This window comes from Varanus komodoensis, unplaced genomic scaffold (genome assembly GCF_004798865.1).
Source record: "Varanus komodoensis strain SLA01 unplaced genomic scaffold, ASM479886v1 scaffold39, whole genome shotgun sequence".
In the NCBI taxonomy this organism is placed as follows: domain Eukaryota; kingdom Metazoa; phylum Chordata; class Lepidosauria; order Squamata; family Varanidae; genus Varanus; species Varanus komodoensis.
This window is the reverse complement of record NW_025335922.1, coordinates 9,372,632-9,398,507: the sequence shown is the minus strand read 5'-3', so window position 1 is coordinate 9,398,507 and position 25,876 is coordinate 9,372,632. Positions and strand designations below refer to the sequence as shown.

The following is a 25,876-nucleotide window of genomic DNA, read 5'->3' as shown; positions in this document are numbered from 1 at the left end:
TGGGCGCCAGAGAGGTCCGCCTGGCGCCGTCGTTATTTGTTTTTCGGCGCCAGGTGAAGACCTTTTTATTTAAACGTCATTTTAATTGTTAACAATATTCACTTATTCATCTGGCCAGGGCGACTTCTTTCCTTTCCTTTTCTTCTTTCCTTTTCTTTTCTTTTATAACTTTTCTTTTATAACTTCTTTTATATCGTTTATATTTTTTGTTTATTTTATATTATTAATTTTAATTTTATATTGTTATTTTTGTATTGTATTTTATTGTATTGTAAGCCGCCCCGAGGCTTCGGCAAGGGGCGGCATAGAAATGTTATAATAATAATAATAATAATAATAATAATAATAATAATAATAATAATAATAAGTCCCCCAGATTAAAAACTCCTTGGAAACTTAATGTACAAGTCACTTGTGGACTGCACCTTCAAGAAGTTTAAATGTGCATCTCCCTGTAATGAAGACAGAGGTTTGTGGATGCTCTTGGGGTGGCATGCATTGCTCCTGAATGGGTCCAGGAATATATTCAGCTTATTTTTCCATGTAGACATTGGTGTGACTTGTGACCATGCACCCATGACTTAAGGCAGCATCCCCCACTACTAGCTCAGTGTTTGATCACTCAACCAGATATTCAGGAAGCCACATTGGGAAAAATAGGATGTATTTAAGTTGTTTTGCATCATGTTTCTCCATACAGCTTGTGTTCCATGCTTGGCTGCATTCAGAATAGAGATTAGAATGAACCCAAGCCCAGACAGACAGACAGACAGACAGACAGACAGACATCCATCACAGAGAATCACAGACCAAGAGTCAAAGCACACAGTTAAATGAAAACCAGTGTAATGGAGTGAACAGAATTATGCGCTTGAACCAGGGAACTGAATTCACATCCCAGCCTAGGCATGAAGTGCTACATCCTTGACTTGTTGTGAGAATCCCTTGGGGAAAACCAGACTATGTGTGTTGCCCTGAACTCACTGGATGAAGATTGGGCTACAAATTAGATAACTAGCTAGCTAGACAGACACTGTAACTTAATACACTGAACACAGAATCATGCACACTGTCTGTAGCAGCCATTTACACGATGAGAAGAACTTCACTACACCCATTTCCAGAGTTATCACCAAATATAACTGTTGTTGTGAATGGTCTCTGTTAGGGATACACATTAAATTCAGATGAAGCCCAATGCCTGAGCAGAGTTGGGCTTCTTTAGTCCTGGTCGGTTTGAGACAAAAAAGGATTCCATGGCAGGCAACAGAACAGAACCAAACCCAGCTCAGGAGGAGGTGAGCAACTCCTCTTGCAGACACATGGAAACTTTGTGTCTCCCACTTTTTTACACATTGTTAAGCTAGCAAACACCTCTAGGCATTGCATACTGTGAATACACTTTCAGTTTTCAAAGAATCTATTGCTTTTTGACTTTAGGATTAACATTATTCTCGCTCCGTCTCCAAACCCACCCCTGCCAACTAAGTATAACTCTTAAAATAGTGGGCTCTAGTCCACAAAACCTTATGGCATAATAGATGTCTGAGGTGTGAAAATGCCACAAGCTTCAGCACTCCTTTTACTTTCCCCACCTTTTCGCTCAGCAGGAGGGGGAAGATAAAATTCTCTAGCCACTGAGGAAGACACCATGTACGGATGGTTCTCGACGTGATTGCACAAACACTGAAGTTGTTTGCATCTTGGCAATCACGTATGTTAGGCCAATGCTGTATTCTAAAATGGCATGCTTCAACACAGCAATACTGTGTCAGAGAATAAATATTGCTCATGCCCAATAATGGTGTAATTTGAAATTCTCATATAACAGGGCAGGCAAATTTTGGTCCAGTTCCATCTCCATCATCATATATTACAGGCTATGCTGCTAGGCCTGATGGGAGTCATCAGTCAAAACATCCGGAGGGCCACAGGTTGCCCATCCCATCACATAATTTCCAGTTCTGCTGTGATAGAACAGATTTGAAAAACTTGGCCTAATGAGCCTCTTTCTTGGTCAAAAAAGTAGTTTCTGATACTCCCGGCTGCCTGAGTGCTAATAGCAGCTTACTGTTGATATGTTGCTTGCCAGTCACTGACACATGGCTTTTGCAAAGTGCTTCGGGATACCTTGAATATTAATAGGCACAATTAAATGCCAATTTCTGTTCTGGCTTCTGTGCTGGACATGGCTTCTGTCACACCATGACTTTTCTCTGACTGTGCTCCCGGCAGGAGGGCGAGAAGGTCTTCATGTGGAGAAAGGGAGCCTTTATAAAGGAAGTGCTCTCATTCTAAGGTTGGCTTTGTTTTCTGTATGGAGTAGGGAGTAGGAATGAAAGGGTCAAATGATTCAGTTCTGGGTTGGATGCAAGGACTGAATGTTATAGAAGCTCCTTTTTTTCCATTAATTTCCTCCTTGGCCTACAAAAAGATGCAGTATAGCTCTGATAACGCTTATGGTTCCTTGAGCTGCTGCAGCTGCGGAGCTATTGTATGCTTGGTTAATAGTAAATCCATTCTGTCTTGCTTCCTATTTATTGCAGTCTCCCAAAGAGGGTTCTAGCCAATATTGGGCATGCAGGGTTGTACCAATGCAACTGGCTCTGCCGCTGGGGTGGAAACATGTGACCACCCAGATGTTGTTGAACTACAGCTCACATCAGCATCAAGAACTATGCAAGTTACAGTTCAACAGCATCTGGAGGGTCAGCTGTTCCCCTTTCCTGCTCTATGACAACCAAGTTGTCTTTAGGTTACTAAGGAGTCATTTCTGATCCTAAATGTGTCATTTGTGGCAGAAGCTGGGATGGCCAGTAGGAATCTGCTTCAGATACAGTCAAAGCTTGAAACCTGAGCCTCCCTTTCAGACTGTTTCTGGCATTTCCCAAGGTGAAGCCAGCTTCCCTCCAAAGTGACCAAGAGCAAAGGAAATCATCCACACACACACACAAGAAACCCACTCCACCTTTCTGACACTTTGCAGGTTTCTTGCTTCAGGCTACTTCTCTGCTGTCTGTCATCTTCAAGGATATGGTATGCAAGGATAGGGTGGAGATAAGGTTGTTCTCTTTCTTTCTTTCTTTCTTTCTTTCTTTTTTTTTTTTGAATACCCCAAAAATATAATGGGTGCTTTTTCAGAAAGAAAAAAGGGAGGGGAGGGAGGGGAGGATTTCTAGAAATGTCATCTAATTCAGCCAAGAACTATGTTTAAGTTATCAACCATTCTCCTTTAACAGAAATCAAAATATAAAGACGCACAAGACAAGAACTATTGTACTTATTTCTTGGAAATTTGGTATGCATAAGAGGCTAAGAGGCTACTGTGCCTGTACACTTTATCCAGTTCTGACACTCAACCACAACAACAACAGGTTATCACTATTTTTAATAAAATACCCATGATAGTCAATGAGAGGCATAAAACCTCAGATTTCTGGACCTCAAATCAGTTTTTGTACCCAAACTGAAGTGGATGGTCTCAGAATCATTCCAAGCAGAATCAACCCATTTTACAAAGCTCACAATCAGGGTGCAAGTAGAAAGGTGCATGTAATGGAGGCACAGCTCTTCCACCCACTCACATGGAGAGAGTTTGGGGTACTTTTTAAGGGCCACATAGCAGAAAAGATCAGAAGCACCCAGGGAACACAACTAAGCTGGCCTCTGCCTCAGAGTCCATGGGTCATCTGTGTTGGGATATGTCAACTCAAGCTGAATTCCCCCTGAGTGTACTGAAGGGGGAGCAGGTCCAGTGTTGGGGTATAAAAACTTGTGGGTGCTTTTCTCCTGGGCAGGTGTGAGGGAGGTTATGGGCAGTCATCCTTCTCAACCAGCATGTAGATACAGCTGAGATCCTCATCACCCAATCAGCTCTAGAAGAACTGATCAGGATTGGTCAGCAAGTTCAGGCTGACATTTGCTGGGTCTTGCAGCAGTTATGGAAACCCTTCAAATCATGGACTTTGGGCAAACAAAACAAAATATGGGGTAGGAGTCATTTAAAAGAAAATCAATCTGACGACAGTGATGGTATCCTGGAATCAGAGCAGACAGACTGAAGACATTCTGCCAGAAGTCATAACAAATGACAGCTCTAACCCTTGAGGAAGCATTCAAGTCATGGCAACTGTATGTTCCTTTGTCCATTAATTACTGGGAAATTTTCCATATGTCGTCTGTGTCTCAATGCATTCTTCAACTTAGGGGATCATATTTTCTATCAAAAGGGAGTTTTAGGGTGCAATCACTACATTTTCTCTGATAAGCTTAGAAAGACTTAGGGAAAACATGCTTAGCATTGCACCATCAATGTATTTTGAAATGATTTTCACATCATACCAGCAGGTCCACAGGCCCTCAAAAGCAAAGACAAAAAGCCAAGCATTAAGGTAATTAACCAAAGATAAATCATGATTGGTATTTATGATTTTATTCTGATTTCTGGTGGCCTAAAAACATATTCTCAAGCACCCAAATGTGGCTAATTCCAAACAGTTCTGAGCTAAGCATGGTCTTAATGGCCCGCAAAGCGGGGACTGAGAGGTTATACCAGCAGGGCCACAAAAAGACTGAATGGTGCAATGAACACCATTTCTGAAATGAATTTGATGCATCCACAGGTTCTTATCAGATTTTTCCAAATTTGTGGAAGTTCCTCCTGGGGATGGGAGAGAATATCAATTCAGCTCAGTTTTTTTACGAAAAGTTGTGGAGCTCTCCATATGGGGCAAACAGAACTTGGGATTTTAAAAAAATGGAAAGTTGGGAGAAACCTAAACTGACAGATTCACCCATTGAGGCCCAAGGCTCCCGGTGCTTTCCTTGTGAAATCTGGGTTTGAATCACTCTATTTGACCATGCAGTTGTCACATCTTTTTTCCTCCAGGTCATTTTTTACAGCTGTATGGCAGGCATCTGCACCATGATCCTCTCCATGTCAGGAACAGCTGTGCAAGTAGGTGAACGTATCATTTCAGCTCATTTTTATAAGCATTCACTAACTTTGCAACATCCCCCTTATTTGGGAATAAAGAATGCAGGAGGCAGTGAAACAAGTCGATTTCGGCCAGTTCTAGTTCTGCCTTGCACCAAACGGCTGGAGAATCTGGAGATGCCAGAGGAATTTTGAATAGGACTAGCACATTTTCTGAGAGCATTTCAGCACACCCTAGACCCAATTGGTGGCCCACCCTCACACAGTAGCCCTTGTACTCTCGAATGCATGACAAATTGGCTCTGAGACAGCTCTGGTGAATATTCAGGTAAGACTGGAGGAGAAGTACGTCCACAGCTAAAAGGGACTGTCAGGCAATGCAACCTCTGAGGGAATGCGAGATGAGAACTCATTAATTAAACCGGTAGGGTTTTGCCCAGAAATCCTCTCCTCACACCACTGATGTCACCCAGAGCAGCTGTGAAGATTCAGCACAGAGATAAAACAGACACCACTTGACTGATGTGCAGTTGTGGAAACTGAAGGAAAAGGAATGTAGAGCGTGAGGTTGAAAAGGTTAATGTGAGAGAAATGCAAGTTTCAGGGCAAGGAAATGGGGGAGAGTAAGGTTTGATTGGATTGCAAATCTTCATGTTACTTCGCTTTTCCCCGTCTTGCACCTGTGCTGAAGTTGTTGCTCAAATAAATTCTACAGAAAAACATGGGAGATGTCCGTGCTACTTGCTGAGAGCAATAAGAGCGAATTTCCTTGGCCCATGGATTCCACAGACCTTTGAGTCTCTTCCCTTATCCTCACAGGCTAACATATGGGAACACAGGAGTTCCGTGGCAAGTCTCCGTAGCCCTTAGAAACTGGTGGCTTCTTCTCAAGATAATATTGATGCCATTGCCAATATGCCAATTGATGACATATTGATGCCATTCACCTCTCGCGCACAGGACACCCAGGCGTGCTGGGGTGCGGCCTTGATATTCCCTAGGGTTTTCTTCCCCACACCACAAGCATCACACTGCAGTCTCTAGGTCTTCATGGGGAACCACTTGGTAGTTCTGCCGACTTTCCAGGTATGAAGCTAGATCTGGATCCCCAGCCTGCTGGGCTCTGTCTCGAGGCGTCTTACCCTACAGTGATAACACAGACAGGCAGATGCACAGAAAGTAAAAACTCTAGGAATAACCAGAGGGACAGAGAGACACTCAGCAGAATCAAAGCAGCATGGGCATTCTTCTCCCAGTAATTTGCTGGGCTGCAGTGAACATGTTAGGTTCTAAAGTGAATACTGACACGAGAGTAAGGTTCACCATAGACCCCTGAAGATAGGCATGTCCAAGAAATCCACAGGGATTCCAATGAGTTAGATTTCTGTGAAACCAACCAGCAGATTCTCCAGCAAACCAGCTTTTTCTAAGTCAAAGAGATTCCACAGACTTACAGAGCATTTAAAAAAAAATCAGGGCTACATTAGCAGTAAAGCTCATTTGTGCTAATGTGCATTAGCACTAACGGGCACTTGCATAAATGGAATGAAACTGGTGTGCATCCCATCTGCATAACAAATATCCATATCCTTTAATGAGCAGATGATAGAATGAAACATACCTAACAATGCAAAACACAGAACAGATTTAACAAAAGCCCTATATCTCTCATTGGCAACCCCACTGATTTTGCATTCTCCAGCAGTGCAGAGACCCTGATGAACGCCCATACAGCACTGACCAGATATGTTTGGTTTGGTGGGTCATGCACATGCAAGCCTGGCTTAAATCAATACAAGTCCTTGAAAATTATATGATTTTCTCAAAGGGTGCAGTGTCATGCATGCATAAAAGGTAAAAAGGTAAAGGTTTCCCCTTCACATTACGTCCAGTCATGCCTGACTGTAGGGGGCGGTGCTCATCTCCGTTTCCTAGCCAAGGGAGCCAGCGTTTGTCCGCAGACAGTCTCCGTGGTCGTGTGGCCGGCATGACTAAACACCAAAGTGCACGGAACGCTGTTACCTGCCCACCGAAATGGTACTTTTTTATCTACTTGCATTTGCATGCTTTCGAACTGCAAGGAGCTGGGATGGAGCAATAGGAACTCACCCCGTTGTGCAGATTTGAACCGGCGACCTTTTGATCAACCAGCCCAGCAGCACAGCAGTTTAAACCATTGCGCCACCTGCAGTCCCTGCCATGCCTGCATACTTGGAAATAAATCTATTTATGTGATGAACCACCAGGACACTGTCTCTAGTGTTCCCAAATTCTGAAATGGTCTCCCCAGTCCTTGGGCAATGTCTTTATAGACACCATTAAGGTCTGTATCTTGCCTCCACTCATAATGGTTTGATCTGCAGCCCCTGGTACTTTCATGTGATTTTACCCTGCCAGTTGCTATTATATTTGCATTGTGCTCTATAGCTTTGCCGACTTGCTGTAATCCACCTTGCAATGAACAGCAAGAGAGAGATAAATAAAATTAATGGGGCTTATCTCTGAAGGAATATGATTAACATCAGGCTGAGCAATAAGCCAGAATGGTGACTTTTGAGATGCCCCAACAGTAGCCTAGACAGAGCTGGAGGCGTATCGGTTTCACATGCCCACCGCATTGCTCAAATGGGTTTGTTTGGCTTGGTTACCTTGGAATCCGCTTTCCTCAGTGACGCGCCCGCCTCTACCAGTAGTTGGCAGATAGTGCGGTGGCGCTGGCAGGCTGCCTTGTGCAGTGCTGTCTCACCCCTGTGTGTTCAGATGAGAAGACTATCAATATGAACCACCTTCAACAATTAATTTCAATTGCCACAACATCATTTTAGGACTGCAGACAGAGACACATTTTCTCATTTTGCTCTCTGACTCCTCTCTGCGTCAGCGCATGGTCTCAAGGGCGTCCAAAGATTTCTTTCTTTTATTACCATGCTTAAAGCAATGTACTGAATGCTAAGTCTTCATCTAGTCTGGAGCTCCATTTTAAACCAGTGATTTTTTCCCCCTGCTTCTTTGAATGATTTCCATTGCTGGGCAAGCAGTGGTGAGTTTCCCTTTCTTCCGCCTCCATGTTACTGCCCGTTGAATCTGAACAATGATACTTTGGCTTCTGCTGGCAGGATGTGCTCCTGCTTTAAAACTTCTTTAAACCTCAAATCAACATTTATATCATGCAATTCTCCGGATTTGAGGAGTTGGTTGACACAGGACTTCAGCTAGAACAATATTTCAAAGCCATCCTTAAAGTCATGAAATGCTGGTGATACAGTTTAAATAAATATCAAGAGGCAACTCTAGGCTGTGTCTCTACTTGGACTGACACCAAAGGATTTAGCAGTGGTTGAAAATGCAGACTGCAATCTTCACAGACTGTATAATGGACAGAGGATTATACTCCCATCCTGGTACATTTGCAAGTACAGAAGGGAAGACATTGTGCCAGTCCTGTTCAAAATCTAAGAAATGCTGGCATTTGTTGAGAAGAATCTCAAACATGCCTTGACTTCCAAGTCTATTGGCTGATTGCACTGTGTGGAAGGCCTGCAGCTCCAGAATCCCCTGGCATGCTTGTCTCCCCCTCCTCCTCCACTATAACCACTCAGCCTTTCTCAACCCGGTGCCAGAGGATTTGGACTACAGTTCCCAGCAGTTGGGTTGGCCAAGTCTGAGGGACACTGAAGACACTGGAAGGCATCAGGCTGGCAAAGGATGTTTGCAAACCTCTGCATGTTCTTTATGTAATCGGGATTTTTTTAACAAATGCATGGGGAAAAAAGTCTTTAGCCACTGGTATATGTGCTGGAAAGTTTTCTTTCTTTTCTTTTTTTCCTATGCTTAAAGTAACTGTCGAAAAGAAACCAGCAGGCACCCAATACATTCAAGCTAATCGTCTTTGCTTTAATAAGAGGGATGATAACACTTAAACATTATTTTCAGAACAAATTTTAACTTTCAAAACTTTGAAAAGCTTTAAAGAGGGTTGAATATAATTGCTTGTTGAAAATGTTTTTCTTTTTCTCGTACTTTTATAAGTTGGATTCTATGATGGGCAAATCATACATCAGACCATTGATAAGAGCAGATTTATAACATTAATCTGAGATGAGCAGCTCATACTGAGACGATGGAAATTAGAGATTTTGGTGAAATATGCAGTGGATTCAAATGAGTTGGAATACCCATGAATGTGATCCACTTATTCCATAGTGCACCAGTTTTTCTAAATTATATGGATCTTAAGGACTAACAGGCCAGAGTTGTTTTTGTCAACTTTCTGTATTGTACACAAGTTTAATTGTAGAAAAGTACCATTAAAAAACCTGACTTTCTGACAAACATACTTTCTCCAATAAAGTGGGGAAATTTGCACTTCGTATCTTGGGAAGAGGGATTGCACATTTTTGGAATGCAAATTTATGCAAAGGTATACAAATGAATTGGGGCAAAATGGAATTTTGCCAGTGAAGCCAGCTATGGAATAAAAAGCACCTGGCAATCTGAAAAAGCAGATGGGATGGATTAGAAAAGCCTTCACAACAGATTAACAAAAACCTGGCAATTAAGGCATAAACTCAACAACAGAGGTTAGTTACAAGAACTATTTTTACGTTTTCAAATATCTAATTTCAGAATTTAGCAAAGCACCTTCAGAGAGAATGATCAATTAGGAGTGCAAATAGTTTCAATGGTAATTTAATCAAACAGGCCAATTCATACATGTGCCTACCTTTTTACAAAGCCTTTTTTAAAACTTCAATTAAGAAAAGATTGGTGTGGTAGGGCAGGAACAAACAGAAGGTCTGTTATTTTCAGAACTTCACTTACAATTTGGGACAACATTGGAAAATATTAGGAGCAGGAAGAAATTAGCAAATGATGCACTGAAGTCACAGAAAATAAATTGCAGCAGTTAATCTGGTTTAGTTTCCATTCCCTGGCTTTGGGCTCCTTTTATAGCATTTATATTTCACCTTTCCTCCATGAAACTTAAGGCTGCAAAGATGAGGTCCTCAGGCAGTATTTCCTACCCATTCCCCTCATCCGGATCAGTGATGCATAATTTCACAAAGTTGTTGCACTATCAGCCTTCAGACCATGGCCTGGGACAAACACCAGTACAGGTTTGAATTGCCTTCTTGATCTGCAGCGTACACCGAAGGGGGGTGGGTGCAACTGGCTTTCCAATGGGCCCTGTTTGCTACACTCGAACCAGCTGAGTTGTGAGTATAAGACAGATGTTAAAAGAGGAATTAAATATCTCCTTTCAACAGCCCATTGTTTGCACATATACCTAAATTAGTGCTGCAGTTTAGAAAAGTAGGTGTTTTAAAACTAGAAAGAACACATCAAAGGCCTGCTCTGTTTTTTTGGTGTTTTAGGATATTGGCTTTTATTTTACTTAAACTGAAAACGACAATGCATATAGCTAACAGTGAGCAGGAATTAAATTAAAAGAGAACCAAGAGGACAAGACTTACGTTTCACTATCTGTCATATCCAGCAAAGCAGAAGGACCTGAAAAAGAATGCAATACAGGTCACATTTGTCCTCAACAAGTGGATTCAAATACAAAGGCTCAGGGAACCTTATCATTCTCCTCTTAATTTAAATATGCTTTTCCTCCTTATTTAAATACATTCCTCTTCCATTTTGCCTTTGCAGCACATTACCCTGCCATGTGCCAACATACCCATGTAGCACAAAGATTACATAATCAGCAAGCATAGAAAGGAAGCACAGGTGCTCAGAAAGCTGCCCCTGGTCCAGGTAGTTTATTACTGTCAACACGGACTGGCAGCAGCCCTCCAGGATTCAAGGCAGGAGCTTTTCCTGCCCTACATGGAGATGTCAGGGGTTGAACTTAGGACCTTCTGCATGCCAAGCGGGAGCTCTTCCACCAAGCTACAGCCCCTCCCTTACACTTGGAAAGCTAAGAGGCTAGGATAGGCACTTTGGATGCAAAGTTCAATCCCTAGGAGAAGGGACTACTTTCTCATTATAAACCCATCCAGTTATGAAGAGCTGTCAGAAGGGCCGTCTGAGGGCATCACGACCTGCAGTGGACCTTTTGTTGGGCATGAATGAAATGGCTTTCATAGCGTTATATGTCAGGGAAAGGATAGGATGCAATGAGATAGAACGTGGCGCAGATGGGAGTCTGGGAGAGGTGGCCTGGGTGAGACTAAAGAGTTTCAGCAGGGTGAGATAACATACCCCCACAGGGTGACAGTGGGGGTATGTTATCGCCCTTCTAGCGAACTTGAGACCCCGGATGATGCCGACAGACCAGAGTGTTATTGCCACTGTGTACGACTCTGGTGCAGCCACAGCTGGAATATTGTGCTCAGTTCTGGGCCCCCCATTACAAGATATAGCATGGTTGGAATCAGTGCAGTGAAGGGCCACAAGGATGGTGGCTTGTTTGCAGGGTAAGCCATATGAGGAGAGACTGAGGAAACAGGATCTTTTCAGCCTTGAGAAGAGGAGATATGGACCTTGTTTTAAATTTCTGAGTCTTACCTGAGTCTTCATACACACACACACACACCAAGTACAAAGTATTGTGAATCAAAATATTCACAATGATCAGTAATATAAATTCCAATATCAAGAATCATCATAAAATTTAAAAAACTTGTCAAACACACATTTTTATACTAGAGCTAACAACATAAAATATACCAAATGAACAAAATGTGTTCCCTAAACTTTTTTCCTGAACCTTTTTCATTCTATGAAAAATAAAAAGAGTCAACTGTTCTATAAATTGATCTTCTATTGATCTCCCTTCTCCAATTCTTAACATACGGGCCCACTTGACCACAGTAAACTTATCCCAGATCTTAAGGCATCAGCATTGATTGTGAAGAAGATTAAGTGTCTGCCAACTAAAACTGATCACCATTTGAGCTGCTGCTAAGAGCTGAATTTCTATTTCAACATCCTCAGGTTTCACCATACCTTTAAGATACCTCCAAAAAAGTAATTATTGAGTCATTATGTAGTTCGTGTCCCAACATTAAGTTTATCTTATTCAACCTTGTAATTATCATGTGAGTCCAAAAATAAGTCAAATATTTTCTTTCCCAGAACTGCCTCCTCAACAACAGTCTTCAGTTTGTGCACAGAGCTGTGTCTATCTGTGTCTTAACAAAATTGGATGGTATTGAAGACACATTTTTAATATTTAGCCTTTTTGATCATGCAATTGTTTTAATGCTCTAAAGGTTACTCTTTGTAAGGTTCTTACCTCTAGATTTTAGCTTTAAATTGTGCTATTTATTTGTGACTTTTGAACAAATAAGGCAATATATCAATTGTGAAAAATATACAGAGATCTGTCCCAATCTGGAAATGAGTTCTTCTACCAGTTTATGGGGTTAGTTTTAGAAGCATGAAAATCCCATCAGTCCAATGGAACCAGTGGGCATTCTTCTGAACTGTTATTAGCTCTTTTATGGGCACTTGTCCAAAAGGTGGCATAAATGCAACAGTAAAATAATAGCCTGACTCCACATGATCCAGCATTCATATATTCACCATAGGTGCTAGAAATGTAGGAAGAGACATTTTCATGAGATTTCTAGGGTTATAATTAACTGATCTTCAATGGCTTTGCAGGCTACTGACTTTGGAGGAGAGGGGTCAACCAATGAAGACCACTGCTACAGCTAAATTGTTGTAGCTTCTGCTGCTGTTGATACAGTGTATAAAGGACCTAAAATCCAGAGTTAGAGTTATGAGCCTTGCTCAAATGTATGCTTCCCCATCTCCATCTCAGGTCCCCTTCTAAGCTCAGCCAGCTTTCTGGATCCTACCTTTTATATGTATATGTATCAGTCTCCCAATACCGCTGCCAGGAGACCATTCCAAATCCCCCACTGGCACATGACAAAAGCCACACAGATGTGGGAAAAGCTGGCACTGGGGAAGTGAATGGCTCAGTCATCCTGCCACAGTGGGAAGCTGGCTGAATTACCCAGGGACAAGAAGCAAGAGAAAGAAAAGGTGGCCGGAGCTGCGAGAAAGAAAACGCCAACAAACCCAAGAGAAATCCGGAAGGGAAACGCATGAGTGAGATTTCTATCAAGGAAAACAGCAGGGCGGAAAAACAAAACAAAACAAAATGAGAGAGAGAGAGAGAGAGAGAGAGAAGGAGGGAGAAATATGTGCAGGGAGTCAGGGAAATAAAGGACTCCAGGAAATAAAGTATAATGGGGAGCTGGTGGAGGGGTGGCAGGGGTTAGCTGAAAGAGCTAAAAATTGGGAAGCGTGGGGAGGAAGTCCTTTGGGGACCTCTGTCTGTCCTTAATGTCACCTATCATCCATCTGCCTCAAATTGTTAACTCATTTCCCCTTCCCTGCCTTTAGCCACATGAAGCATGTGCTCTAACGGCTTCCCAATAAGCAAAGAGACTTTGCTTTAGGATGAAGTATGACTATATAGGATGGTGTATGCATATGGGCAAGGAGCAGGGTGATGCTAAGCATCACACATTTGTTCCATTGCTGAGTTTATACCAAGAAAAAAAGCATTTTAAAAGTCCCCATTTTTGCATGATTTCTAATATTGACCCCTCCAAAGAAATACCCACTTTCCCATAGACCCCACCCCTGGTTCTACAGGCAGCGTCCAGTCTCTACCAACCAGTGTTAATGCGGTTACTCTCTGCTCCTTCCCATGTACAGCAAGTTGTGTGGCTTTCGTTCCTCCGTGGTGACATCCCATGCATGGGTTGCAGATATGGAGATTAAATTCTGTTGGTGGAAAGTAGGGCAGGCCCATACAATAGACTGCCTGTGTGCTTGCAATAATGTTGCATGCACACACCCCGTAAGTATTTGGAAAACTGCCACGGAGAGGAGAAAAACAATGTTGGCTGATTAATCAGTATGGCCCAATTTTCATCAGAGAGGAAGTGGTTGAACTGATGGGGCTGTGAGTTGTTAATCACTCGAAAGCCCTAGTTTTCCTGAGAGGTTTACAAGCAAGCTCAGAAAATCTGAGATAATTATAAAGCAATTTGGGGGAGTGTGCCCATCACTAGTTATGATGTTCTTGTTATATGCCATCACATCATCTCTGACTTATGCTGACACTATGAGTGAATGTTCTCCAAAGTGCCTTTGACAGTCCTGCTCAGCTCTTGTAAACTCAAGGCTGTGGTTTCCTTTAAGGAAACAATCCATTTCATAGTTGGACTTCCTCTTCTTCTTCTGCCTTTGACTTTCCCTAGCAGGTTTGTCTTCCCCAATGAGTCTTGCCCTCTCATGACGTGCCTAAGTGCATCAGCTTGAGTTTTGTCCTTTTTGCCTCCAGGGAATGTTCTGGATTGATTGGACCTTGGACCTACTCGTTTGTCTTTCTGTTAGTTTGGGGTATTTGCAGTGCTATCCTCCAACATCATGTTTCAAACACATAGGTTTTTTTTCCATCACCTGTTTTCACTCTCCATACATAGTGACTGAGAATATAGTTGTGTGGGTTATCTTGGCCTTCTTGTCCACAGTAGCGTCTTGACCGTGGTGCAGGGTATGCATCAGGACAATCAGTGCTGAGACCTCCCCCCCACACCATTTCTTTCGGGACCATTCATACATTCTCTTGATCTACACAGGCAACGCCTTTGCTGCAGTCTATAAAACATATACTGATCTTTTTCTGAAATTCTTTGGTGTATTCCAGAAGCTGACATATATTTGCAATATGATCTTTGGTGTCTCCTCCTTTTCAGAATCCAGCTTGGACTTCTGACATTTCTTGCTCAATATAGAGCAGTATTATTTGCTCCATCACTTTAAGCAACACTTTGCTTGCATGGGAGAGTAATGCAATGGTCCTGTGACTGCTGCACTCTTTTGCATCTTCTTTCTTGGGCATGTGGGTCATTGTTTTCTTTTCCATATTTGTTGGCATATTCTTGTTAGGATTGGGAATGATTCAGCCTCTGCAACACGGAATACTTCTGTTGGTATCTTATCTACCCCACGTATTTTATTCCTTCCCTGTGCTTTCAGAGCAGGACTAGCTATGTTAGCCACAGTTTAATGGTGTGGATTTATGCTTTGTTATCTCCCTGTGTGAAATCCCCAGCTATACAGAGATTTGGATCTAGAAAAGGGCTACGTTGTCTGCCTTTTGGAATAAGTGGTGAATTACATAATAAAGAGATGGGATTCTTCCTTTGCTCAAATGAGGCTTTTCCCAAATTACCGGGAAGCATGATGATCAGATGATTCACTGTGCATATGACTGACTCCTGAAAGGAAGCCAAAACCTTGAATTTACAAGAGCTGAATTTGCAAAGGCTGACAGGAATGGAACATTTTGGAGGGCTTTCAGTCATAGGATCTCCATCAGTCCAAGATTACTTGACAACACATGCCAACAGCCAGTGATGAGTACATGAAGCTCACAGTCTGGTTAATTTCACTCCACTACTGATTCCTTTAAAAGGACTCCCTAGCATGTGTTTCTCAGTATATGGCCTCCTCTTTTGTTGCAGACTAATAATGATAAATGTAGGGCATGGTCCAGTCAAACTTGCCCACTTGTAAAGCTGCTGATTTTAATGGGAAGCCTATAGTCTCTGGGAGACAGTCCTGAGGCCGCTGGATTTGTCAGACCTCCATCTCTGGGGTGAAGGAAGAAGCCACCCTTCAGAGAGGAGAGACCTCATCTCACAAGACTCCTCTGCAAGGCTGCAGAAAGGTCCACAGTCTGTGCTCTGCTGATGGTTCCACTCTGACATTGCCGAGAACAAAAAGCAGGCGATACAGGAACAATCCTGGGTCACGGTGATAGATGCTGTGGGTCCCTCCCATGCCTCTGCCATGCACCCAGAGTCAGGGAAGAACTGCACCAGCCTTTGGAGCTGCTACTCTCATTTTTTTCAATGGGGACATTGGAAAGCAAGCAATTCAAGCCCAAAGTTTAAAAAAGAATGAGGAAAGGAAGGGTGGAGGAAAAGCATCTTCTTGCACCTGCCCTGCCAGCTTCTACATCAGAGCTCCCCAAACTGACTTTTGCTCTGTGTATGCCATATTCACCTAGTACAATACAGAGTGCTTTTTAAAAAATAATTAATGTTGCTAGTCATCTTGCTGGAGTGGGAAAAAATCAAAAATCATTTGAGAAGAGATCCAGGCCTAGCAAGAATCTTTTTTTAAAAAAAACCTGCATAGTTATCATGGGTATGATTCAACAACATTCATGAAAGTCGCATGGAAGTGTACATGTATGTTCTGAGCAAATGCCAGTTATGCTGCTCAGGTTTATGATGGACTGTTCCAAGCTGATAACAGCAGATGTGTCAATCTACAATTCTAAGAGCAGTGGGGGGATTATGGGTGTTGTAGATCAACACAGTACAGGCTGGGTTATTATTTTACAGCTTTCTCAGCTGCAGCTTAAAGCCCTGAAGGAGCCTGTAAAACCAGTCAGCCCATTGAACTGAGTCGTGTACATGCATTAACCACACAAAGAACTAGAAGTGCCAGTAAAACAAAGGGGGCTGTGCAGCCATGGCAGGCATGTCGTGAGTGGAGCCAGCTGAAGCCAGAGGTCAGACTAGATGGCCCAGGAGGCCCCTTCTGACTCACTCTGTTTCTCTGTTTCTATCCCTATCCACACCACCATCTAATGTCCGGGGTGTTTGATTTTCTTGTGGCTAAAGCATGAATGGGCCCATGCTTCAGACACAAGCCAATGCACTGGATATTCCCAGCAATAATGGTTCTACGATGCCTCCCTGAAGCCTGCGAAAAGCTCCCAGCTGTACCCAGTTCAAGCAGGGGAATGAGGCAAAGTGATTTCTGATGCCCTTCCTGGCAAGCATGCCACCCGAGTCTGAAGCGGCTGGCACTCACTCCTACTTACCATGGTCCAAGATGTACTTCACAATCTCTCCATGCCCAGTCTTGGCTGCGTGGTGAAGCAAGGAACAGTGGTCAGGTCCCTGGATTAACAGATTAGCTCCCTTTTTACAGCATTCTATGAACTGAAATATAAATGCACAGAGAGAAGACAAAAGAACGTAATTTCACAGTTTCACTTCGCAGAGGAGGCCATAAGCAAGGCTGTTCGGCAGAATGCTCCATCCAGTGTGGGAAAGTGATGCATTTATGGAGGTCTGGAATTGGGCAATGCACCTTGGCACCTTGTCGGCAGTTTCATGTGCACTGTTCACACAGGACAGGAACAATGGGTGTATTTAAAACTACACTGCATAGAAAATGGTGGTGGTTTATAATAATAATGATATTTCCATAACTCCCAACAACCAGAGTTCTCTGTGCAGTTTATAAATGATTAAAACTTTAAAATAGAATATAACAACTGTTTGCAAACAAAACAGTTTTAAACAATCCACAGTAAAATTTCCAGGATTAGTTAAACCCTGAGCATATGCTGCCAAATGCCTGAGAGCGGAAGAAAGTCTGGTGCCAAAAGGATAACTGTGTCAAACAGGTAGGCTTCACTGGGGAGAAAGTCCCATAACTGGGGGCCAACACAGATAAGGCCCTTCCCATTATTGCTACCTACTAGGCTTTCCTTGGGGAAGACACCTGGATGAGGACTTCAGTTGACAGGTAGATTCATACTGAGAAAAGTTAAGGCAGATCTACATAGCTGGTAGAAGGGGATGTGCTACTACAATCTGGAAAATACTAGCAGGAAACCCTGGATGCCTCTGAAGTTGGCATTGCTGATGTCCTTTAAAAGATATGTTTCCAGGATCATTCTGCAAGCATTGCATGGAAAATCTTTTCCACAGAGAAACTGGCTCTATTCATCCATTAAATGTTCGTAAGTGTCACAAATCAAAAACTACTCAAGCAAACTGCCTGCCTTGCATTCTGACGGGAAGCAAAGAGGCACATGAGTTTAGAGCAACCAACATAAAAGAACATCAGTTATGGGAGTGATCTCTTTGACCAAAGAAATAGCACTGTCAAGAATGGAACTAGATGTGTGCATTGCACAGTGATTAGCATGTTAAAAAATGTTTTCGATCCTGAGAGTTAAGAGAGAGATGGGACACACTGGGTGTTCCAGGAAACTACTTAATAGTTGAACTGCATTTGCAGCAAATACTGAAATGCAATGAAGTGCAAAAGGGAGCAGAAACTAATGTACTATTAGACTGGCCATACATCAAATTGAGATGATAGACTGCGGTGCCAGTTTCTTACTTTGCTAGCTCCTTGCATCTATATTGAACTCTGCTTAGGAGCATTTTGAAGGTGTGGCACAGCTAAAGCTACTGCTTCGGGACAGCCGCTTGTGACCGCCTAGCCACCAGCTTGAAAAGCCTCTTGGTATGCCTAGCACATGGCTACAGAGGAGATTTGGGCATGACAAATGTCATTTGGCCTAAGGCCTTGTAGCCAATACCCTGCTCCAGATGCACGCTGCTTTCCACGATGCTTCTCGCCAATCAGGCTGTTGGCACTCCCAACACTCCGTGAGATTACGCCAGTTGCTCTTTGGTGATCAGTGCGTCTCCCTGGACATTGAATTTGAGGAAGGATAACAAATGACCCTGGCCTCAGTTGCCAGGCTCCGGCAGCCTGCGGGATAGATTGCTGTAGTGCAGAGGACACGGGGCTGGGAAGGTGGAGAGCATGCTGCACGGGGCTGGCCACCTGCTCCTCCAGTTGCACTGGCTGGCAGGTTTCTGGGCCCAGTGGAGGTGCTGGTTTCTGCCTCTCCAGCCCCGTATAGCACAGGGCCCAAGTGCACAATGGACCGTCTGCTGCATGTGGACGGGCCGCCCGCCAGTGCTTCCCTCTGAAGGGCAGAAAGCCACTACGAGAGGGCCGTCACGGTGGGGGTGTCCCAGTTCCAAGCATCCCCCAGAGAGGTTGACCTGGGCCTAGTTTATTGTTATTTCAGTGCCAGGCAAAGACCTTCTGTATTCCTATATGTTTAGTCCTTTCAGTCCTGCTGAGTGCATTATGTTGCTTTTATGATTGTGTGGCTTTTATTTTATTTATTTAAAGATCAGATTCATATCTTCCGCATTTTTCTTATGAAGTGGCTTACATAATTTCCCTCCTCCTCACAGATATTCCAACAGCAACCACCTGTGAGGTAGGCTGGGCTAAGAGTCGTGCAGTTGGCTCCATGGCTGAGCTGGAACGAGAACCCAGGTCACCTGAGTCCCAGTCCTGTGCTCATAACCACTACACCATACTACACCACCTCTCATTTTGGCTCATTTGTAGTTACAGCTACCTTATTCTAAGCTACACTTTCTGCAAACCATCCTGGGGCTCTAATTGGTGGACAGTATAAACAGAAATATGGTAAATGGATCAACAAAAAGTGTGAGATGGATATCCATCAGAATATCTAACTGAGACCCAGTGAACAGCGGTAGACCTTCTTGTACTTACTTTTAGAAAATCGCCAGCTACTACTGACTGTAAAAGTGCTGCAAAGGAGAAAGGGGGAGAATGGTTATCACTGACACAGATTTACCCAAGTTGCTTGAGAACGTCCCACACTGGAGACACTCAAAAAGAAACTGGACAGCCCTCTGAGTGGGATGGTGTGACTTGGTGTCCTGCAACAGCAGGGGGTGGGACCCGATGGCCTTCATGGCCCCTTCCAACTCTACTGTTCTATGATTAACAAAACGAAGATCCTTGTCCCCACAGTGCTGCAGATTGCAGGAGTTGTAGTCCAAGTCAGCTGCAGGATACCAGATTCAAGAAGATCGTGACTGTACATTTTCCTGTAGAAGACTTAAGGGCATGCCCCCACCTGAGTCTTAGGTTGGGTTGTGCCTCAAGGAAGCATAAACATTTACCCTGACTAGAATATACATTTGGGTCCCTTCAATATTCTTTTCTGCACTGGATATTTTAATCTCTGGGACAAACAACGCAAGAAGGACTCCAAGGTGCTTTCTGGATTGCTTCTGAAAAGATCTTGGTCCCCTTCACTGGGTGACTTTGCAGGTCATGCCAACCCACCCCGGCAATGCGTCACAGTGGCGTGGTTGTTGTCCCCTCCCTCCCCGTCCTCCTGGCTTGGTCCTCCTGAAACATCTTAGGTGACACCTCAGGACGACCAAGTTGTGTCCTCTCTCCTCATCTGGATGCATCACAACCTTTTTCACTTTACCTTTCATTTTTCCCTAGAGAGTGTGAAAAATGGCTGTTAAGACAGATTTTCCAATCCCCATCTTGACTTCAGAGTGCCCCAACAGCAGCTTGGAGGGACTGCTTGCAATTACTGAACATATTTTTAAGCGTTTTGTCCCCCTCCAGTTTTGCACAGGTACATGAATGGGGAGCCTCAGGTGAGCAGTGTGCAGGGGAGTGCTTCCTGGCAAAGTACCCACCCTGGGCTTGTCCCACAAGTCTGCAGGTGAGTTCATTGTTGCCCTTTGGCTTCACCTGACAGTAGATGGTCAAATGTAACCAAAAATGGGAGTGATCTTAGCTCGTGGAAGTGGGGTGGTACCTCATTCACTCCATTCACAGCAATAACCTCATCTCCAACACTGACATTCGCAGGAAGTTAATGAGCATGTTGGAGCAGATGCTGCCAGAAGAGGAAGAAGAAGAGGAAGCTGAAGCAGTAGGCGTTAAATTAGTGTTACTCTGTTTGGTGCATCTGTTTGGCCGTTAGGTGCAGACGATGAGAATGTGTTGAGGGTTTTTTTAATGTTGCTATTATTATTATAATTGGCTTGCAAATTATGTGATGTGTTTGCACCAGAGGCAAATAGATATCTGGAAGTGTATTACTCCACCATTCAGTGCTTCTCAGTTTCACAAGCCACTACAGGGCTTTAGGCATGCTAGCCCTGTCCCAGGACATACAGAAGCTCTTCTTCTTTATCCTTCACTGAACCTACACACATTGGAGAAGTCTTCAGTGGAGCATAGTTTCCCACACTGTTGAACATATACGAATATGGTAAAGATGCAACCCTATGCATGGCCCGGTAGAAAAATGGCCAACAACCCCCAGTCTTCCCAGGCAGGGTGTGTGTGTGTGTGTGTGTGTGTGTGTGTGTGTGTGTGTGTGTGTGTGGGGTGGGGTGGATATTCCTACAACTGCAGCCTGTGCCAGCCAAAGAAAATGCCTATGACTCCCAGCATTCCCTAGCCACCAGTTATAGATTTTTCCCTGTCTATACATGCATTGGATCAAACCCTAAAATTCATCTTGGCAGGACGGAAACTGTTCTGATGAGCCAGCAAAAGCTTTAAAACTGCTTTTTCTTTAAGTATAAAAGCTTGGCTGCTGCTTCAAAAAACTATGGGAGCTGAACCCAGCAGCCTCACTGCCTTTCTCCAACCATGCAATGGCCCTACAGGAACAACACTAAGGCACGAGGCGGCATTGTTCCCAGGACTGCGGCCGTGGGGAAAGATGGCTGCTCCCACTGGCCATCTTTCATGGCATCCTTCCAACTGGGCCATTGTATGGAGCAGGAGAATGCTGTGGGCTCTTGAACGCATCTCTGCTGCTTTTTGAACCAGCAGCAAAGGGTGTGCGTGCGTGCGTGTGTGCCACCACATCTAATAGCTAGATCTATGCACGCACAATTTATCAATGTATGCAGCATGCTCCAGAATGTGGTCCAAAATGCCCTTCCCTTGCCCCGTGAATGTTGGAGGAGGGCAGTTAATAGGCTAAGCCCTTGTTCTCCCTTATTTCTGAGCAGAAAGAGTTCCTCAGCTGGAGCGTGAAGAATACTTAGAAGCAAATTGGCAGAGATTCTGTCTGTACAGTGTTGGGCTGGCACCTCCACAGAGTGAATTCCATAGGGGCCTCATTATTACTCCAGGAATAACACCAGCAGTGTGTTAGAATCACTACAGGAGAAATGAAAAGACAAAGGGAGAGAAGCAACCAAAGCCTCTTAACAACTGTGATTCATTCAGGGAACTGAACGAAAATGTGTGTGCTGTGGAAGATAGAGATTTCTCCTGATCCACTCTTTTGTATTAAAGGTTCAGGGATGTTTCCTCATTTTGACTCCCTGCCTGTGTAACACAGTGAATGTAACATCTAAATATAACCAGAGGAGTTCTGAAACAGACAAAACTACTGCATTGCTTAAGACAGGCATTGTGCCAGCATATGTATGGATTCCACAAAGCACCCCACAGCTACTTTAATGGAGACATACACATTGCTGGATGATTTTGTTGTTCTTGTTTAAAAACTACTCTACTTGTTAGTGTATACTGGATTAGAGTTGTCTTTCTAAAATTATGTCCTACTTTGTGTACAATAAAAAAACAAGATCAACCATCTATTAAATTGTCAAGCCAGTTATCCCAGCAGCTCAGGACAGATAGCACTTTTATAAAACAAAACACTACCATCACCATTTAAAAACTGATAGACATAGCTAAAACACAAGGAATGCTAAAACCCACAAATTTGACCAGCTAAATCCTAAACACAGTGGAGTTCTTCACACCTTTTTTCTAGGTTTCCACATAAGATTTACATTAAAAAGTGTACGTCTAAAAGTATAAAGTAGCGAATTGTAAATTAGACAAAATTCTGGAGGGCACCAAATGACAGAGTTATAAAAGCATTACATTTCCCATCACCAGCCCAAGTGGTTTCAGATTGCATGATAATCTATGCAGAGATTGCCAGGAGAAGCCAAGGCAATGCTTTCCGATCATCTGCCTCTAACACAAAAATACAGAAGTGGAAAATATTGGTAAAACCAGCTTTACCTTTTCAAGCCTTGTTTGTCCCCCAGTGTTTCAATGTATGCAATTCTCAAGAAGGGGCAGAGCTACTGATAAAAAAATTAACAATCCCAAATGGGAGGATGGATGGAGTATCTGTCAAAGAAAAGGATTCTGGAAATACTTTTTTTCTGTTGGCTTTAACAATACGGCTTGAATCTATAAAAGATCATGCTCTGCATTACCAAACTTGCCATGGCAGATGGCCCCATGTGATAGAGTGCAACCCATAGCAAAGGAGCCATTTACAGTGCAGGCTGGCCCTTTCATTAGGCAGAGTGAGGCAGTCACAGTTGCTGGGATAAAAAGCAACAGCCAACTCTTTACCTGCCTTCATGTGAGCTATCCCATGAATGCACTGAAAGCTGATTCAGCTGCCAATCCAGTAAACTTCTATATGGGGCAGAATAGGACAGGTCCTCAAATGGCGGCAGCACCCCAATGAAGGATATTTGGCCTTGGGAAACATGTGCCAGGTCTAATGAACAGGTGAGAAGGGGATGCTGGACCTTTCTCTGACTTTGTTCATACCCATCCCAACAAGCAAGCACACAAGCAAGCAAGCAAGCAAGCAAACCTTGCCCCCAGAAACTTTTTCCTTGGAAGGGATCACTTAAAGTCTAGGAACCCATAAGAGGTTTAAAACAGCTGGAATGGTTCCGACATAAAAGCAGAGCTGGTGCAAGAGTTTAGCACCCCTCCCATCCTTGAATACCATGCTTTAAATTGCCTCCCCACCCGCAACTCAGTTCTAACGTTTGGATCTTCACCTGCCACCACGCTAGTCTGACTCTCAAGTGATGCTGAGAATTAAACCCTAACAGTGTAGCAGGTTTACAACCAGCACTGGATACCGTTGAAAAGAAAGTCAGGTTTTAAAACTCACAAAAATGAGGGAAGCAATGTCAGTTTGGCTTGGCTTTAGGGGGAAAAGCCTGGCTGGCACCATCAATGTGGAATTACGGGTGAAAGAACCTTTTTAAAAATGTATTTATTCAGAGGATGACAAGTGTCACTGCTGCACAATGTGGAACATGAATTATGCGCACATTTTATCATGCCATAAAGCATCTTCAAGGCCTTGAAGACATCGCAAAGCATTATTGCATTCAGCAAACACGGAAACAAAGTTGTTGTGTTCATGGCTTTTCCTACCAGCAAGAAATAAAAATGCTTTATTACTTTTTGACTGGGGAAGTGGATTAGTTCCTGATGCAGGGGGTGGGGGGACACACGACACACACCACACTTCACAGAAGTGCAGACCCACATCTTCTACCCATATCACTAAATGGCAAAGGACCTATTTGGCAACAGGATGCATTTCCCTGGGCTGGCTGGAACATCAATAGACTTCCATTCTCCTGTTTGGTAGATGCCAGAAGATGAAAGAGCTAACTTGTTTTCTTTGCATCTTTAAACCATTGTGCTCTTTGCTGAGGTCAGCAGGAAAAACTGTCAATTAGGTAAACCTTGCACAATTGGCACTGTTAAGAAACAGATTCTCTCGGTCATAAATGTTAGGACACAAGCAGCAAATGTGGGACAGAAAAGGCAAGCACTGCTCCTCTTATATTACAACAAGCCAATGGCCTAGAAGTATGTATTATAAAAGAGCTACTCTGTGTGTATGCATTTGTGTTTTTTAACACAAATTTAACACTGTTGTGCATTGCATAGCTTTGAAGAACTTCTTTCACAGTTACTTATTTGCTGATGGACTGCTAACTCCTCCCTGACTTTGTGTACTCATTTGTCACCTTGTTATCTGATTGCTCAGATAAGTGCAAGTAATTTTGATCCTGGCAGTACTGCAGAAGTAACACTCTTGGTAGGCAGCGGGGAAACCCTCACTTAAAAATCGCTACAGAACATGCATGGTCACAAATATGGTTCAAAAGACCCTCTACATATTCTAGCTAGGGATAGAACATAATTATTGCTCACTTTGTCTTTCTCAAACTAATTCAGAGACTGAGGATCTCGCTTCTCTGAGTGTTGCAATGTAGTTCTTGTTACAAACTAAAGTGGAACCAGAGCTAAATGAACCTAAGAATCTGAGACAAACCAATAAAAGACAGATCTGACCATCCCCAATTTTAACTTCATTTTTGAGCACACATTAAATAGTTGCGGACTCCTCTTTTTCCACGTCCTGATAGTAAGCATTTGGGAGATACTTGCAACAAATTTAGTTGTAGCACAATGGCTAAAAACAGGGGTTGGAAATCAGAAATAATCAGACTAGAACTCCTACCATCCCTGGCTGTGTTATGATTTCAATAGGATTTCAAGTCCAATGGCATCTGGGGAGCCAGATATTCCCCACACTTGCTTTAAGGGACTATCATTTAAATCTGAGGTTAAAAACTCTAATTTCTGAGCAAGTCACATTTCTTTTTCAGTTTTATACTTTCAACAATTAACACTCTTGAAATGTTTAAATATATATAGATTACCAAAAGCAGCTATATCATTTTTAATGAAAATTCTTGTGATGTTGTGAGCAGGAGGACTAGAATTAGGAACAAATGTAAAATCATATTAAGAATTAAACTTTCAAGAATGTTCTTAATATAATTTTACAACATCGGATTAATGAAAGAAATGGAGAGTTTGTGGGACAGCATTTTGTAGCTCTGGATATAAGGTATTGTTTTAAAACAATGCCTCAGATAACATTTGTATTCTTAGACAGTAGCAGTGTTTTAAACCATCAACACTGCATTTCTAGACCTGATAAATGGAGCTTTTTCCTTTATTCCTACAGACTTTCTTCAGTGACTGCAGAAAGAAAATGGCTGGCTATCTCTTCTGTGAGAGGAGCAATAACAAGTAGGAGAGTGCTCAGAATGGGAAACTGGATGAAAACTAGAAGCAGAGAGTTCTAATCATGTATCTATGCAGAAGTAAGCCCCAACTCACAACTGAATGCATTTATGTTCAGGCTAAATCATGCATCATACTCCACTTCTTCCCATATGATGGGTGCATTATTTTTGTTCATTTATACCTGGCCCTTTTTATACATTACACAACGGAGGCTTATATATAACCAGTAAAATATAAAGCAAGAGAAAAATGGTATTTTCTTTACATTTTAATAAAAACAAAGACAAACGCCTATTTCTAACAAAAAGAAACAGCAACAGAAAACACCTTTTTGTGCTTTTCAATGAATGGGGAATGATATGCACCAATTTCCAC

General features: G+C 42.9%; 1 protein-coding gene across 1 annotated transcript in view; it reads right to left on the bottom strand.

The window, feature by feature from the left end:
* Positions 1-5,962: 5,962 nt before the first annotated feature.
* DGKI (diacylglycerol kinase iota) overlaps positions 5,963-25,876 on the bottom strand; it is a 246,390-nt gene continuing 226,476 nt past the window's right edge. The window contains exons 30-34 of the mRNA XM_044441161.1: positions 19,334-19,371; positions 16,812-16,932; positions 10,411-10,447; positions 7,585-7,684; positions 5,963-6,079 (exon numbers count right to left, since the gene is read on the bottom strand). Of these exons, the coding sequence (XP_044297096.1) occupies positions 5,963-6,079; positions 7,585-7,684; positions 10,411-10,447; positions 16,812-16,932; positions 19,334-19,371 (413 nt within the window). The remainder of the gene's footprint in view (positions 6,080-7,584; positions 7,685-10,410; positions 10,448-16,811; positions 16,933-19,333; positions 19,372-25,876) is intronic.